The sequence below is a fragment of the Pristis pectinata genome, chromosome 20 (assembly GCF_009764475.1).
Source record: "Pristis pectinata isolate sPriPec2 chromosome 20, sPriPec2.1.pri, whole genome shotgun sequence".
NCBI classification, from domain to species: domain Eukaryota; kingdom Metazoa; phylum Chordata; class Chondrichthyes; order Rhinopristiformes; family Pristidae; genus Pristis; species Pristis pectinata.
The window spans coordinates 11,589,649-11,606,960 of NC_067424.1; the positions used below are offsets into that span (position 1 = coordinate 11,589,649).

The 17,312-nt window shown below is 43.8% G+C and overlaps 1 protein-coding gene across 1 annotated transcript in view; it reads right to left on the reverse strand.

Annotated features, from left to right (window-relative positions):
* The window catches only part of nuak2 (NUAK family, SNF1-like kinase, 2), a 40,989-nt gene extending 25,218 nt beyond the window's left edge, over window positions 1-15,771 (reverse strand). The window contains exon 1 of the mRNA XM_052034938.1: window positions 15,187-15,771. Within this exon, the coding sequence (XP_051890898.1) occupies window positions 15,187-15,441 (255 nt within the window). The 5' untranslated portion in view covers window positions 15,442-15,771. The remainder of the gene's footprint in view (window positions 1-15,186) is intronic.
* Window positions 15,772-17,312: the final 1,541 nt, after the last annotated feature.

Below are 17,312 nucleotides of genomic sequence, written 5' to 3' on the forward strand. Positions count from 1 at the left end.
TGCAGAGGTGGGAGCACTGGAGGAAGATGGTAAATGGAGGCCTGTTAAGAGAACACAAGTAGTAGTAGTTTTAAAAACGATTCATTGATGACTGTGAAGAACAGAGGAGAAGGGTTGAGCAGGTTGGTACAAGGATGTGAAGGTGCCTATATAATGGGAGGAAAAAGAAATCACAATCTACTCAAAAGGAAAGGCTTGGTAAATGGATCATGACTGCTTATTCAACCTGTAGTTATCACCTCTCTATTGAGGCCAAGTACTCTAAATGGGGAGTAATTATATATCCCAGAGATATTTTCCACAATCAGGTAATTAATTATGCTATTTCATTTCTCAACCTTTTAAGAACACAACTAAGCACAGCTTGCTATGGCAGGGCATCGGACCTGTTCCTTCACACTATGGTCAGGCCAGATAACGATCAAGAGCTATGGAATACTGAAGGAGTGCTGCAGTGTGTAGAACTGCCAGAGATAAACCAAGATGCCGTTTGCTTTCTCAGGTGACACCCATGGAACCATTTTGAAGAAGAACATGGCCAATATTTACCCTTCAATCAACACCACGTGAACAGATTTTCCAGCTGGAGTTTATGGGAGCTTGCTGTGCACAAATTAGTTACCTTGTATTCCCCCTCACTATGCATGCAAAAACAAGAGCCACTTAAATAAATGCAAAGTGCATCCAGGCACACTGAGCCTTTCAGACTGGGGGCTTTAGAGTGCCGATGTTCCTTATAAAGAGACGAATGCGAAACATTAGGACGCAGGACTCTGCTGGTTGCACTTTCATACACCGGTGCACTTCACAGATCCCAGGACACTGAACACAGGGGATCTCCTGCCCCTCGGTTTCAGAATTTAAAGGTTTTTAAATCAAGTTCTGTGTGTTCGACCCAAACTGACAGCTCGTCAGGCCATCTACTGCAAAGCTGGCTCTGCATCTGTCCGGGGTCACAGGCTATTATGCAAGCCTTTTTATTGGAGCTTATCAGGGTAGAAACACAGGGCAGGAATTCCTGCAGAACTGAAACAAGTCTCCTGGGAAAGGACCTGGGACTGCAACGATCCTGAAACCACACAAAACAAAACCTAATTCAACACTATTGATCCTGGTCACCTTGACAACAGGAGGAGGAAGGCATTTGGAACAGCGATTAGAGTTTGGCGCAAATCCGTGACGCCCTTTTACATGAAGCCAGTCAGCTGGGTTGCTCTCATTTGAAGAGCTTCAATGTAAATAGACACAAGTCTGCCAGTTGGTCTGTGTGCAGTCAAATGACTGACATGACTTTCTTTACCAAGAGTCCAGATCTGGCGATGACAGAAGGACTTGCATTTACACAGTGCCTTCATTCCAAGGCACTTCACAAGCGTAGTTATCAAACAAAGCCCGATTCCATGCTGTATATTAGGCAAGATGATCAAAAACCTTGAGAAACAGGACCATCTCCCAACAGGAGATTTAAGGCCCATCTGCAAGGAGGGGAGGTAAAGAGGCAGGGGTTTAAGAAGGAGATATCAGAGCTTAGGTCCTAGACTGGTGGGTTCATGGCCAGCTAGGGTGGAGTGATTAACATTAGAACTACATCAAAACTGGAGGGAGTGATGGGGTAGGGAAGGGAAGGGAATGGCAAAAAAGATGTTTGAAAACAGAGCTGATAAACATAGATTAGATTAGTTTAGTGTCATATACACCAGGGTGCAATGAAATTCCTTGTTTGCATGAAGCTCACAGAGTAAATGGTATAAATGGTAGAAAACAGTACAACTCAGGAGCAGCTTGGGTTAGAGAACATTGGGGTGATGGGTGAACCTCGTCAGAGGAATTAAGAAAGTCACCTGCCAAGCCTTGTACAGCAGGATTCAATGATAGACTAAGACCCAGGCTGATCCAGTATGGACGAGTGTGTACCAGCGTAATGGTAATTGAAAAAGAAATGGCGATTACTGGAAGTACCAGTCATCCATGAAGAGAAAGTCTCTGACATTTTGAAACATTAATTTGCTTTTTTCTTTACAGAACAAATTATCCCAGCATTTTAACTCTAAAGCCTCTCTAGTGTGAAATGAAATGGCCTGAATCAGCCCAGGTTATTTAACATTCAACCAGTCTGGTTTTGACCCATAAAAATTGTAAATTGAATGAGAGGCATGGTCGCTCCCAGGGCAGGAGCTCGAGTCTGGGCTTCCCCTACCCACAGCCTTCAGTCCTGAATAGCCTTGCCTTAATTTTGGGGGTTTTCCCCTGGATCTGGAGCATCTAACCACCCTGACTAGCATGCTCACCAATTAGTATGACAGTCAAGGAGCAGCTGGTACAAGGGATTAATCTATTGATCTGGAGGCACAAGTTCAAATCTAACCACAGCAGCTGGGAATTTAAATTCAAGTCATCAAATTAAAAGTAATAAATACCAGTAAGAGCGACAATGAAACCACCGGATTGTCACAAAAACCCAACAGCTACACTAGTGTCCCTCAGGGATGGAAATCCAGCAACCTCCAAGATTATTCATAACCCTCCAACTGATTTGGTAATGCAGGATATCATAGAAACAGAGCATTTACAACACAAGAGGCCATTCAGCCCATTGCATCCATGTCAGCCTAATCCTATCTTCCAGCATCAAATCCATGGCACTGCAGGTCACAACTCTTTGAATGCAGTGAGGGTTCCTGCCTCTGCCACCTACTCTATTCACTCGCCAACCCAATCATGATCTGGGCTCCTCAATTTTGTACACCTCGTGTACAATTCCCCTCACCCTCGTCCATTCCAAAGCAAGCAGCCTCAGCCAATCCAATCTTTCCTCACTGCTAAAATATTTTTAATTCAGTGCAGGCAACATCCCTGTAAATTTCCCTTGCACCCTCTCCCATCACATTTTGATGAGCATAAAACTTAATAAAAGCCTTTTGTTTTGATATTTTTTAAACCCCTCATGCCTGGCCTTTCCCCCCCCCCCCCCCGGAGTTTTAAAGCAAGAATAATGTCTCGCAGCACCCATTATCCTTGGGAGACACCGGCCAGGCACACAAAGGCTGACCCAGTCTCTTTGGTCTGGGCTAAACATTCCTCTTTTGTCTCCAAAGCTGATTCAGCTTAGAAAAAAAAGAAAAACGTCAATGCTTAACAGCTCGCTGCAGGAGATGGCATGCATCATCAATAATCATCCCACAGAGAGAATTCTGATTCAGGTCGTGTGTGTGTGTCTGAGTTGAAGGAGGAGAGCATTATTGGGCAAGGGGGAGGGAGTGAGGGGGTGTAGCAGTGTGGAGTTCAGGCTGAACAGCAGTTGACCCACGTGGTTACTCTTCTAAGTAGATTTCAAGGAATCAGCCTGCATAGGGGAGGCATTTGTGCAGGGATGTATGACATGTTACTTATTAAAGACTGCAGAGTGGAAAAAAAAAGGTTTGTAAAAAGATAAAGCAGCAATCTGTATAGGAGAGAAAAAAAAAGTGGAAAAGTGGTAATGTCTGTGTAAGCAAAGCAGAGGATTATGAGGAAAAAGCTAGGTTATGGACAGCTAGATCTGAAAAGTCAGCAAATGCAAAATAGCCAGAACGCCCTCGAGTTATATTGTTCAATGATTATCCTGTGATCACTGAGGTGATCAAAAGCAAAATACTGCAGACGCTGGGAATCAGAAATAAAATTAAGGAAGTGCTGGAAATAGTTAACAGGTTAGGCAGCACCAATGGAAAATGTAACAGAGTTAATGCTTCAGAGGGATTATCTTTCTTCAGGACTAAAACATTAACAGTTTCTCCCTGCACAGATGCTGCCTGACCAGCTGAACATTTGCAATACTTTATCACTATTCCTCCTCACTCTTCCATTGCTGGCTGCTCACACACCTGACACATTCCTTCCTTGCTTCTTTTCCTCTCCTCCCATGCTTTTGTCCATTATCCACCATATGTCTTTTGCCTTTATCAAAAAAGTACTCCCTGCCTGCGTGGAGTGTGATAGAAGGGCATGGAGTCACAATGGAGTTAACTTTGGGAATTTATAAAGTGCATTTAAGGTGGTCAGTGAAATAGTTTTTGAAATGTTGCCACTGTTATAATTTCCAACAGCCAATTTACATGCATCAAACTCCCACAAAAATCAGTAAGATAATCAGATTTATTATCACTGACATATGTTGTGAAATTTGTTGTTTTGTGGCAGCAGTACAGTGCAAGACACAAGGATGTAAAAATTATTATAATACAAGATAAAGGCCAATTACAAGTTGGTGACCAGGAATGGTTCCATGGCACCTTTACGTCAACCGGAGAGATGAAACCTGGCCTCGATGTCACACCTTATCCAAAACCCGCAAAGGTTGACAGTGCAAAGCTGGAGTGTCTCCTTAGGTTTTTGCTCCAGCTTCTGAACAGAACACAAGAACTAGGAGCAGGAGTAGGTCATCTGGCCCTCCAAGTCTGTTTCACCATTCACCAAGATCAAGGCTGATCTGCTAACTCAATGTCATTTTCCTGCACTGTCCCTTCCTTTGATACCCAGAAATCTTTGGATTCTCCTTTCTCCCCCCCGCCCATCAGGCAGAAGGTACAAAAGCACCTACCACCAGGCTCAAGGACAGCTTCTATCCTGCTGTTATGATTATTGAACAGTAGTACAATAAGATGGACCCTTGACCTCACAATGTACCTCATCATGGCCTTGCACCTTATTGTCTGCCTGCACTGCACTTTCTCTGTAACTACATCACTATATTCTGCATTCTGTTATTGTTTTTCCCTTTGTATTACCTCATTGTACTGATGTGATGAAATGATCTGTATGGATGGCATGCAAAACAAAGTTTTCACTGTACCTCGGTACATGTGACAATAATAAACCAATTGCCGTTTAAAATGAACACAGTGATAGAGGTCTCCCAAGCCCAGTGGGGCAGAGAATTCCAAAGATTCGCATCCTCTAAGTGAAGAAATGTCTCCTCATTTCATTCCTGAATGGTCTACTCCTTGCTCTGCGACCATCCACCCTGCAAGAATGAGATCACCGCTCTTTCTTCTAAACTTTAGAGGGCAGAGGACAGGTCTCCCCTCATGGAAAACCTGTCAGTCTGGTGAACACACACACCTCTCTGACTCAGAGATGAAACTACCAAGACTGACATAATCAAAACAAGTGAACTGCAGCACTCCTCTGCCTGAAGGAGAAAGGTGTAGCAGGCCGCTGGTTTATTTTCTGTATTCACCAGCAGTACGATTAAAATTTGACCACACGACATCAGATAATTCGTTGAGACACAATATAGAAGGGGAAGTAGGCAAAATTTAATAAGCAGCATTTAAAGAGGGGCAAATCAAGATAGAGGACTGCCAAATGACATCAGGGACTCCATACTTTAAGAAAAAGGGCAGCTACCTTGAAGTACAAATGAAAGCACAAAATGGTACTGCTTTTTTTTAAAATTCATTTTTGGGATCAGGTCACAGCTGACAAGTGCAGCATTTATTGCCCATCCCTAGAGAAGGTTGGTGAGTGGCCTTCTTGAAGATACAGGGTTCACTGTGATACAAGCTTCCGTGCAGTATGCATGTGTTACACTCCTGTGGGCCTTCCCAGATCTCACTACAAAGCTTCACCACCCCTTTAAGTAACCCTGGGACAGCATTAATCGGGAGAGACCCAGGAGTGACTCGTGGTTAAAGTTCACTTGCTCTGGCTTGTTTTCTTTTAAAATAAGCCATTACGTAAGAGGACATTGATTTGCTGGTTTCAGTATTTCAAAAACAAACAATTTCTGTTGGATGAAGGTGAGCAGGTGGAAATCAAACTCCTGAATTGATTATTTACCTCCCCGCCAGCCTGCAGGATTGGTCTCTACCCTTGCGTGTATGTCTACCGGATTAAATGTGCCCCCTGAGCAAACAGCACTGGAGGTGCAGGCACACAAACTGGCTCTAGTCTCACTAGCAGGCCTGCAGGGCAGCTTCTCACGGATTTCATTGCAGCATTTAACTTATGCAAATAATTCATGAGAATATTTTTAAAATCTATGCAGCTTCCCTGCTCTGTAGTTTTGTGACCACCTCAGAACTGTGCAGCATGACACTAATCACTGTTGCTCCCACACTACTGACGTGAGATCAGTAAAATAATTCTCACACTACTGCACTGCTGTTACACACCTCACAGGGCCAAGGAGGCCATTCAGCCCACTGGACCTGTTCTACCAACAAATCACGTCAAGGCCAATTTGTACCTTATTTCCTTACCCATCTTGCTCCACACCCCAAATCCTGATGGGACAGCTCAATGTACCTCTGCCCCAACTGTAGGGGAACCACGTAGTGCACTAGTGTAACATTTCCTATTTCACGGATTATTAAGTGGAATCCTCAAATTAATATACCAGTGTTGACCTCTACCATGAAAATAAAATAAATAATATTCAAATTATAATATTCAATTATTCAGTAAACTATTTTCATCCTTACACTTAGTTACTTCTCTGCATCTATACCTCCTCTTCGCTCTGCAGGAGGCTTGGATGATTCCATCTACAATCACCCTCACAAATACTTTGAATTGTGCTTTTTTAATGAACCAACTTGAGGGGGGGGGGGGGTGAAGAGAGGGATGGTGAAGTTGGGAGAGGGATAAGCTTCAGCAGTGCAGAAAAAGGCCTTTTTACCGGTATCAGTCCCCTGTGGTCTACCCTTTGCACAGAGCACTCCAAATGCTGCTCTTGCTGAATCAGAGTTGTTGTGGCACACTTCAGAACATGAGCAAGCTTTGGCTGGCCCATCGCCATCCAAATCAAAATCTCAAATTGCTTCTTGTATTTACAAGTGATCACTTAATCATAGCTGCCTCTGGGATCGACATACCTCAAAGGTGTCTGAGAATTCCTGAATGGGACCAATCTCTGCTTCTTAAGGATGGATGGTCCATCCATTTTGACAAGGCCATGGAGAAATCTCCAAAGCGAAGAAATAACTGAAAGGCTAAAGCTGTCCAAGTTGGTTCTCTGGTTCTGCTGCTCTCAATTGTTTATTCTTAAATTGGACAAAGAAAAATACTTTACAAAGAACAGCCAGCACCCTCCACTGCCACTACCCCCAACCATTCTCCTCCTACTAAAGAAGCTTGTACCATTTGGCCGATGGAAATGTTTATCAGCTAATTGCTCCATAGTTCATCTCAATTGGAATCCATTACTCAACTGGATAAGCCACTGATGTTTTTCATATGGTTATACTGTCATTGTATGACAGGGAGCAAATGAGGTGCAATGGAATTATCAATGGTTATCAAATGATATTTGGCAGCTCTCCTGGAGTCTACAGTTACATGGTGCCTTTCATGAGCTGAACATTGGACAAAACATTTTTTAGCAAAATGAAGGACTTTTGAAGTACAGTCACCATTGTCATGCAGGGAGCATGACCACAGTCCAATAGAGTGGTACAATAATAACCAGATAACCTGTTTTAGTGATGGTGATTGAGGATTAGCTACTGATCCTGTTCCTCTTTAAAATGGTGGCAAGGAGCTCTTGCAGGTCATAGTCCCATCCAAAAACCAGCACCTCTGCCAATGCAGCACTCCCACAATATTGCATTGCAGTTAACAGCTAAAAGTTTTGTGGACAGGTCACTGAATCACGTCACGAACATGCAATGTCCCAGCTCATAGGCGAGTGTGCTACCCAGTGACATGTGCATAGAGGACAGGCTCATTCCTCATTGCTGTTGATCTACAGGATGAACTTTAGCCATGGAAAAATTGCTGGAATCTGAAACAGAAGTGCTGGAAGAACTCAGCCAGACAAGCAGCATTTGTGGAGGGAGAAACCAGTCAATGTTTCAGGTCAGCGACCCTTCCTCAGGACTTTAACCATGGTCAGCCTCGAGCCCTGGGTCAGCTGGTGATGGTGCCTATGGCCATGCCGCTGAGCTATTCAAGACTAGGATGCTTCCAGGTTCAATCTCTTTGGGGAGAGTGATTCGAGAGCTTTGAACTACCCTTTGGGTAAATGGAGAGGAAACATTTCCCCAAAATACACATCAGGCTTCCTAACGCTGTGTTGTGTTTCCACGAATCTTTGAGCAGAAGTTGCAAGGGTAGGATCAGCTTGGATGCGATGCTTCCCATGGTCAAATAGCCCTTTGAAGCACACACCTGAATCATGGGCACTTGAACAAATTTCGGGGAGGTCCTCATCACACTTGATGAGCATCTCAGCCCAGAGGGGTAAAACTGGGCAGACAATTGTCAACCTTGCCTTTCAGCATCCAATTCAGTGCACTCTCTTTTTCACTCTGTAAGCAACCTAGCAACAGATTAACAGTAATTGCACGAGAGAGACATTTTATTGCTTGTTACTTATTTGCTGATATTACATTTCAGTTATGCATTCTACACCAGTACAGCCTTTTACGATGCAATTCCTGGCCGTTTTTATTTCCAAATGAGATCAAAGGGTAACATCCCCCACTTGATACCAATCCAGAGTAAAAATAGAACCGAGAAGAAATGAACAATGTGGAATTGTTTCCTTGTTACCTTGGTCAAGGCCATGAATTTTTCAGATGCTCTGCAATTAAATTAGGAGCTAGAGGGCAGCTTAGCAAGGAACAGAAGGCTTTCAGCCTCTCACTCCTGCTTACCATTCACTTAGATCAAGATGAAGAGAGTCATGGAGTCACAGAAACAGGCCCTTCAGCCCACCACATCCATGCTGGCCTTTTTGCCCATCCACACTAATCCCATTGCCCGTATTAGGACTGTATCCATACCTCAATTCCACTTACCTGTTGTGGTTCCACATCCTAATACTTGTTCCTATAGAAAATGCTATCAGTCTCAGTTTTTAAAATTATTTTAATTAATCCCTGGTCTCAACGCTTTACTTTTGAGGGGCTGGGAAAAGCAGACCCAGATTTTCACTAGCCTGCCCTGAAGGAGTGCTTCTGGTGAACAAATACTCCTCAGGATCGAGTCATTTGCATCCACTATCACAACGTTATTCTAAGCTACCACAAGACACGTCAGAACCTGCTGCATTGAGACGATCGCAGTCAAGCTTTGCACTGTTTGGCATTAGTGTCCATTCAGGAAGGCTCCTACAGACTAGACCGTGTGAGTCACTAAAACAAAGAAACTTCTGCTCACGCTTTTGACAGAACTAAACAAGTTGTTGCACCGTCATCCGCCTCATATCAGGGGGGGTTTGCACAACATACAGTACAAAAACAGAGACCTGACATATGGCAAATGCAGCTAGTTTGGGAGAAATTAATGAACTTGGACCCATTTCCTAAAGCTCTGGGGATTTTTCCCTCGCCTCTTGTCTGGCTCTGGGGTCTGTTGTGGACTGTTTGATAGAGATCAGTTGCTCTTAATTACACCACAACTCATTATTTGTTAATCATGTGACTCCCAGGATGGTAGAAGGCAGATGGGTCTAGACCTCTTTCTTTGCAAGCACTCCTTATATTCCCAGCACAGGATCTGGCAAACATAGGCCACCTTGAGATGGGTGTTGATAGGTTATAAGAAACCCTAAACCTCCCTCAGTTTTGCTTTCTGTTTACAATTCACAGGCTTAGCACTAACCTACCAAGATATCTCTCACCTTCTTCACTTTTTTTTAAAAAAACATGTTGGCGTTCAATACAACAGACCCAGGTTCCTAATCTAGGATTTCCCATTAGAAAAGACAAGTGTCTCTAAATAAAAGGAGAGAGCTCAGAAATCTGGTGGCCTGAGGTAATTTCATGTCTAGCTCAGGGAGGTGAAGAATAAGTATAAAGAAAGGTTGATGAACTATCCCTCCTCCTGGGTCAGTGCGCAGTATTACAAATGCATCTTAATTATACTACTCTGTAATTGAACTTTCTCCAAAGTGAAAGCAGGTTTCAGAAACAGAGCAAGTGCAGAGTTAATCAGCACATTTACCTGCTCCATGCTCTTTGTGAGCTCTCTTCCATATTTAATGAACAGGCTAGCTTTCACACAGCCGCACCTGTTTGAATAATGTCATCCAGGGCTCCCATCCAGAAAACCACCAGCTCAATGAGAGTACTGTTGTAAGAACCTCTGATCACACAGGCCAGCTGACACAGTGCTAAGGGGCAGCGTCTCTCCAACAAGTACAAAAGAGCCACCGAACACTGGCTAGGCACTGTGTTTATCTGAACTATAATAAAAATTCCACTGTCTGATTAAATTTAATGATATACATCTATAACATTAATATTTGCATAATGCTTTAGAAATAAAGAAAATGACAATACACTATCTTTATATTACAAACAAGGAGCAGTGGAAAAATTGTTGCTTAATATTTCCCCACAGTGTTTGGGGGAATGCAACCTTAAACCAAATTTCCATGGGAATTTACAACAACCCATCCCCGTCTGGGTACAGAACGCCATTACTTCATTGTTAATGAGCTAAAATCTGGAACTCCATGCTTGAAAGCACTGTGGGACTACATGGACCCAGTAGTTGAAGGTAGTAGCTCATCCACTTTCTCAAGGGTGATTCAGGAGAGAGAATAGAAGTTGGCTTCACTGGTAATAGCAACATACTTAGAATAATTTTTAAAAAATCAATTTAGAATTATTTGGTTACCTTTCTCCTTGGTCTGTCTAACCACACTTAAATGGATTTCTACTCAATCCACTATTTAATGCAATCCATCTCACTTAGTATTCATGCACGAGGCCACAATTGGCAACAGCAGGCTGTTCTGGCCTTTCTCAATTGGGTTCACTGCTAACACAAAGCAATGATATGAGAATTCAACCTATCACTTGCAATATCTAAATCCTTCTGTGAGCATAAGGCTTGACTGAAATAGTTTTTTCTCAAATTGACAGTTTACTCTCCCTCAACTGGGATGGCCCGTGTTGTGCGCGACCTAACTTGCACCAAATCCCATTCCACCGGCAACCTTGTGCTTGGGGATCTACAATGGCTTCCGCTTAAATAATGCCCAAATTTTTAAAAATTATATTCTTCAAATCCATCCATGGCTTTGTTCCTCTACTGCTCTGTAATCAACTTTATAATCCTTCAAGTTATTTCTGCTCCTCCTTGTCTGCCTTCTTGCTGATCCCCGATCTTACCCACTCCACCATTAACAGCCACCTCTTCAGCTCCCATGCTCTGAAATCTTACTCTACATATGTCACTGCCTCAAAACCAGGCAACCACCTCTACAGTTATTCATGTAGCTTGGTATCAAATTTTGCTTTGGGATGCTTTATTGCATTAAGGGCACTTCATAAAAACAAATGTTATTAGCTCGAGTTTTAGGATCCAAATATCATTATCAAAGAGCCCTGAATCCCAACCTAATTCTGCAATGTTCTCTCTGCTGCTTTCACTGTAAATTGGGTGCAAGTTCACTGCTACACAACACAATAGCTGGATTCTAATCCATGTGTCACTCTGTCGTTGCATTCTCCTGAAAGCATTCATTTAGATGAATAATGGCGCAGAGTCGGCCCTTTCGAGAGAATGCAATCCCATCAAGATGCAACAAGCAAAAATTTAATTTGCAGCATTCCCCAGGTACTGTATAGATAAGTAAACCAATATCAGTGTTCTTTCTCAGGCCAACATTCTTGGCACTGAGGCCTTAAATACAATTAGACAGCTGTAGGGCAGGTCACACTGTCAGCATGTCCGACAACAGACTCTCAAAACACTCTACTCTGAGCTCCATGATGGGAAGAGATTACCAGGCAGAGAAGAAATGGTTTAAGGATGGTTGCAAAGCTTCTGTGAAAATAAAATGCAAGATCCCCACTGGAATCCCTGGCCCATTATTGCTCAAAGTGAAGGAGCAGCAGAATTTGGGATGATATTGAGAATCTCAAGGCCATGCATCAGGAGCACACAGAAGCCCAGTGTAAATAGTGGATGGAGCACCACCTCCCAAATTACCCACCCACCTATCCTGTCAGGCATTTCCAACCTGGTCTATCATAGAGTTTGTGGGTCCAACAATGGTCTTATCGAAACACAGAAAAAGTAAATCTTCCTCATTTTCAAGGATATTCTTCTTCTACCCAAAAAGGATCCCTTGCTCATTGTTTCTCTGTTCAGCAATTCACATAATATAAACAAAACCAGCAGTTGGAGTTTCATTGACATCAGTATCATTGGACTGCCCCCAGTCCCCATCCTTTCTGGCATGTGGGTAGGAAGTCATTTGAGATTAAGATGGCCCTTGAAAAGAATTTGGCATCGTTGTGGTCAAATAATTCACCCAACTCAATCGCCTAGACTCAGAGTTGGGGCAATTACCCAGCCCATGATACACTGCCAAGTGGCCAGTCACATGGATTGGTCTCAAGATTGAGCCAGGATACCGGAGGATGGGAAGGCAGAACATTGCAGGAGTATAGGGAAAAGCAGCATAGAACCAGCTAAGTGACAAAAAAAAACACAAACTCCTGCAGCTTGCAAAAAAAAAAGCAAGCGGACAGGAATATTTGACATGTGGAGGTGGATTTTGTCACTCATGAGTGGGTGAGAATAAGCCAGCAATTGGAGTGACTGACAGATTAGCCAGTGCAGATAAAAATATTTATAATTCAATCAAAAATGAAGGAAATAAAGACTCCAATATAAACATCATCTCAATACGCCTCTCTGTTTCTTTTTCCCTCCAAGTAAAAAATGACAGAGGAATGGCTTCAATTACCCAGTAGATGGATATTGAGCCAAATGGCCTCTTCCTCTGCTATATCATCACACACAGCTCAAGCTGAACCGTCCAGATAGGTACAGAAAACTCTCAATGCACTGTACAGACTCAAGTTGCAGGCAGAAACTTCTATACAGGAAGAGTTATGCCACAGTAGTTCCCATTTCAGGGGTTTTTTTTACACACCACAGGTGCAATCCCCAGAAGTCCCCTTACTTGATTTCCTAAAATCACCAAGTCAGATCTCAGGGAATCTTGCAGCCTCACATTTGGTTCTACAGGAGTCACGAAGCAGGGACCAGAGTGGAAACTGCCCCTCCAAAGCCAGGTCAGGCAAGCAGTTGTGGACTTCCAGCTTCGTCCCAGTGACTGCAGTTGCCTGGAATTTCCACTTCTACGTCTGCCCGATTTCAGAAGAGCGGAGAAGTCAAAGACTGGTGCAATGGAAGTTGAAAGCCGAGCCACCCTACTATCTGTCCACAGTCTGTTTCAGTAAAATCCCTCTGGGTATCTGAAGTAAAGTGACCATTGTCTGAGCCAATGTCTGGCAGATATTCATTCTGCTTTGTCCCATCCTATCTTACAATTATATTTCTACAAGTCTACTACAGCTTGCAAGTTTCAATGAAAGAAAATTAAACAATAGGGTAGCCTGACTTTATGGCTACATGTTGGGGGGAAAGAGGTTGTTTACAGCCTGTCCCTGAGAATGAACAAGTTCTGTTTTTACAGATGGCTGCAAGTTGGTTTTGTCCTCAAGTCAGAAAGTACACAAAAATCACTTGATATGGTAACCAGACCTCTATTGCAACAAATGGCATCAAAACCACACAAGACCGATAAGAAAGAATTGCTCAAAGTGGAGAGAGAGCAGAAACTAGTTCTGCTGATCATAAGAAAGTATGTATGTACATACGTTGGACTAATTTAATAATATTATGGGAGCTTGTTCACATGTAGGGGTGTTTATAAGTTGGGTGTTCGTAACCTTGGGACGGCCTGTGCAGGAAACAGGTCAAGCTGGCTATGCTGAAAAGGGAACAGGAGAAGGTAATTCTGCCCTTCAAACCCATTCTATAGGAGCATGGTTAGTCAGTACCAATAGTAAACCTGAATATCCCCAAAATCTACCCATCGCAGTTTTGAACAATTTCATATACATCACCAGGATCCACGGGTGGGGGGGGGGGAGGGGGGTGGCAGGAGGTGAGGGATTTTTTTTGATTTTATGGTTTGGAAATCTTTTGAGATTCTCAAAGTTTCCAAGTGGCTAGACACCCTGATAAGTAGATAGCGCCAGTTCTTGGTGAAAAGGTCATTGACCTGAAATGTTAATTCCTCTCCTTCTCCACAAATGCTAAATATTTCCTATATTTTCCGTCTTATTTCAATCTTCCAGCACCTGCAGTATTTTATGGATTTGTATCGGGGGGAATTCAAATTGAGTCTTAGTGGCAATTTGCATAACCTTTTTACTATGGAAAGGGATCTCGGCGAGACACCTGGTTGCAAAAGGTAACAATAGCCAAGGCAGTTTTCATAACAAAATCCCATGTAACAAAATCGACATTTGATCTCTGCAGCCACCGTAATCCACCGGCTCTGCTTCAGAACAGTGGGATCCGGTTCCCAGACACTCAGAAAAAGTGCAGGAAATCACCGATTAATGTTTGACTGATGCAGACTTCAGCAGCGATCCTGGCGATAGCAATGCCACGGGTATCTGCTACCGCTGGAAATCTTAAACACGGTAAAATTATGCCTTGGGATCATTTAAGCAAAATGCATTGAGGCAGATTGTTAGTTCTTGATTACAACCTATCATCTGACCCACATTAAATGCATTAATTATTAACTTGATCTGCTATAAGCAATTCCAAGGTGCCCTATAACATATATTCCTCATAAACCATAACATGAAGAAAATAAACTACAGAATATGTAGTATAGAACTATAACATACATAATATAGAACATATGCAATGCATTGCAGAAAATATGTTCTGTAATATTTTGGAAAATACTTTGTAATATTTTCATAGATTTTTTTTGCAATAACAACACAGCTTTTTTTTAACACAAGAGGAATTCAAAGATGTGTGGAGCTGTTAAAAACCAGCATCTCGGCCTCGACATGATGGTCTCTCTCTCTACACAAATAACATCTATTCCAAATCTGATAGAAACGGGCTGGATTGCGAGCAGAACCGCTGATTAGGCAGGTTGGAGAGGCCCCGATCTGCAGGATCTGGGTGTAAATGGAGCGAGTCATTAAACTTAAAGGCGCCCTACTCCAGGGAAATTAACGGCGAGTCAGTTTCATTGAAGTTGACTGGAACGCTCGGGAGAGACGCCGACAGCATCTTACTCCCCACCCAGCCTTTGTGCAGCAAATTCCCCCAGCGGGAAAATAAACTTGATGCTAATGTGCAAACAAAATTAAATGACAGAATTATTATTTTATCTATAGACTAAATTGCAGAGATTCTCACCACTCGGCCGGATCTGTCAACCGCCTTCTTCACTTTGCCGTAAGTGCCTTTCCCCAAGGTTTCTCGGAACTCGTAGCGGTGTTTCAGGTTGTGCTTGTGATGGTGCCGCTTCACCGCCTGCCGCTTCAGCTCGGGCGTCTGCGCCGAAGAGCGGGCGCCCGCCGGCGAATGGTGGTCCCGGCCGCCGCTTGCGGACGGGGAACAGGCGGCACCCAGCGTCGAGCCCCGGCTCGGGCAGGGAGATGCTGGATCCATGCGGGGGGAAAGGAAAGGAAAGGGATCCGAGGGGAAGGCAGGGTGGAAATCTAAGAAACAAAAGTGTCGAGACACCGAGGAGGAGAGAGAAAGAAGCAACGTGACTCCAGACGGTCAGAGCTTCGTAGTGAAGCGATACATATTCGGAACGTTGCTACTGTTCCCACATTGTGCACTGACACAATGTATCCTCTCCCTCACACTGTTGCAACAATCCAGACCCCAGTCGCGTGTGAACCCTTCAGCAGACGCCTAATTAGCCTAACCCCGCCCTTTGCAACACCCCAGGCCAATCGCCCAGTCGCCCCGCGTCGTCACCGGCTCAGTGTCAATCATTCCATCTGGGCTTCCTTCTACAAAATGCACCGTCAAATTCAAAAAGAAAAATTACAAAATATGCTCCATTTATTTCCCTTTCCCCCGCCGCTTGCTTTGCTGCTATGCAGGGATCCGACACTCCATGCACCGTGAACTGAATGGAGGCACTTTTTAACCACTTGCTCTTCGGCCACAGGGGGCATCAGCATGTATAATTGACTGCGGACTGGTGCAACTGGTCCGAGAATTGCAATGAGAATATATTCTCAATTCAAAAAAAAATTAAAAATATGCTCCATTTGTTCCCTTCCCCCCGCCGCTTGCTTTGCTGCTATACAAGGATCCGACACTCCATGCACCGTGAACTGAATTGGGGCACTTTTTAACCCCTTGCTCTTCGGCCACAGGGGGCATCAGCATGTATAATTGACACCGGAGTCCATGGACTGCGGACTGGTGGAACTGGTCCGTCAATTGCAATGAGAATATAGGTATTTTTACACCCCGTCGTCACCCTTTCTCCATCTTCCCGCACCCTTCGCCCAGAGATGTCCAGGCAATCCCGGGTGAGATCAGTTAACTGGGAACAGAGTGCGCACTGACACTGTTGGCTCACCGGGAGGTAGAACAAATGAAATGATGTGATAGTGACTCCCATGGAAGAGTATGCGTGTGAAGGCGTTGGGTCAGAATTCGGGGAAATTCTAAATAAGAACAGAATTCGGAGTAAAAGCTCAGCAGGTCAGGCGAGAGATAAGTGTGGTTAATGTTGAGCTGGGGACTTTACATCAAAACTGATAATCAACATAGCCCTCCAAAAAGCCACCACCATGCAACTTCTTGCCAGGTACTTACCTGGATAGTTTGGCATTATTGCACCCGTGATGTCGCACAGAATTAAAAACTAAAAGTGGTAACCGACGTCATCAGAATGTGTTTACGAAACTAAAAAATCACCGGGTAGAAACACGTGCTGAAAGTCCTTAGGATGAGCAATTCCTGGAACTAACTAAAACGCAGCTGGGAAGGAAGGGATGCTTTAAGAACAGCAAGTCCTGTGGTTAAACAATACATACCCCATGATGAACCTCACACTGTGGATAGGCAGTTGGTATTTAGGACTTTGATTTTTCACCAAGCTGCTGATTCAAAGCAGATTCCTCAGGAGGCTAAAGAAATTTGGCGTGTCGCCTTTGACACTCACCAATTTTTATTGATGCATCATAGAAAGCATCCTATCTGGATGCATCACGGCTTGGTATGGCAACTGCTCTTCCCAGGATCGCAAGAAACTGCAGAGAGTTGCGGACACAGCTCAGTGCATCACGGAAACCAGCCTCCACTCCATGGACTCTGTCTATACCTCTGGCTGCCTTGGTGAAGTGGCCAGCAGAATCAAAGACCCCACCCACCTGGGTCATTCTCTCTTCTCCCCTCTCCCATCAGGCAGAAGATACAGGAGCTGAGGGCACATAACACCAGGCTCAAGGATAGCTTCTATCCCACTGTGATAAGACTATTGAACAGTTCCCTTATACGATGAGATGGACTCT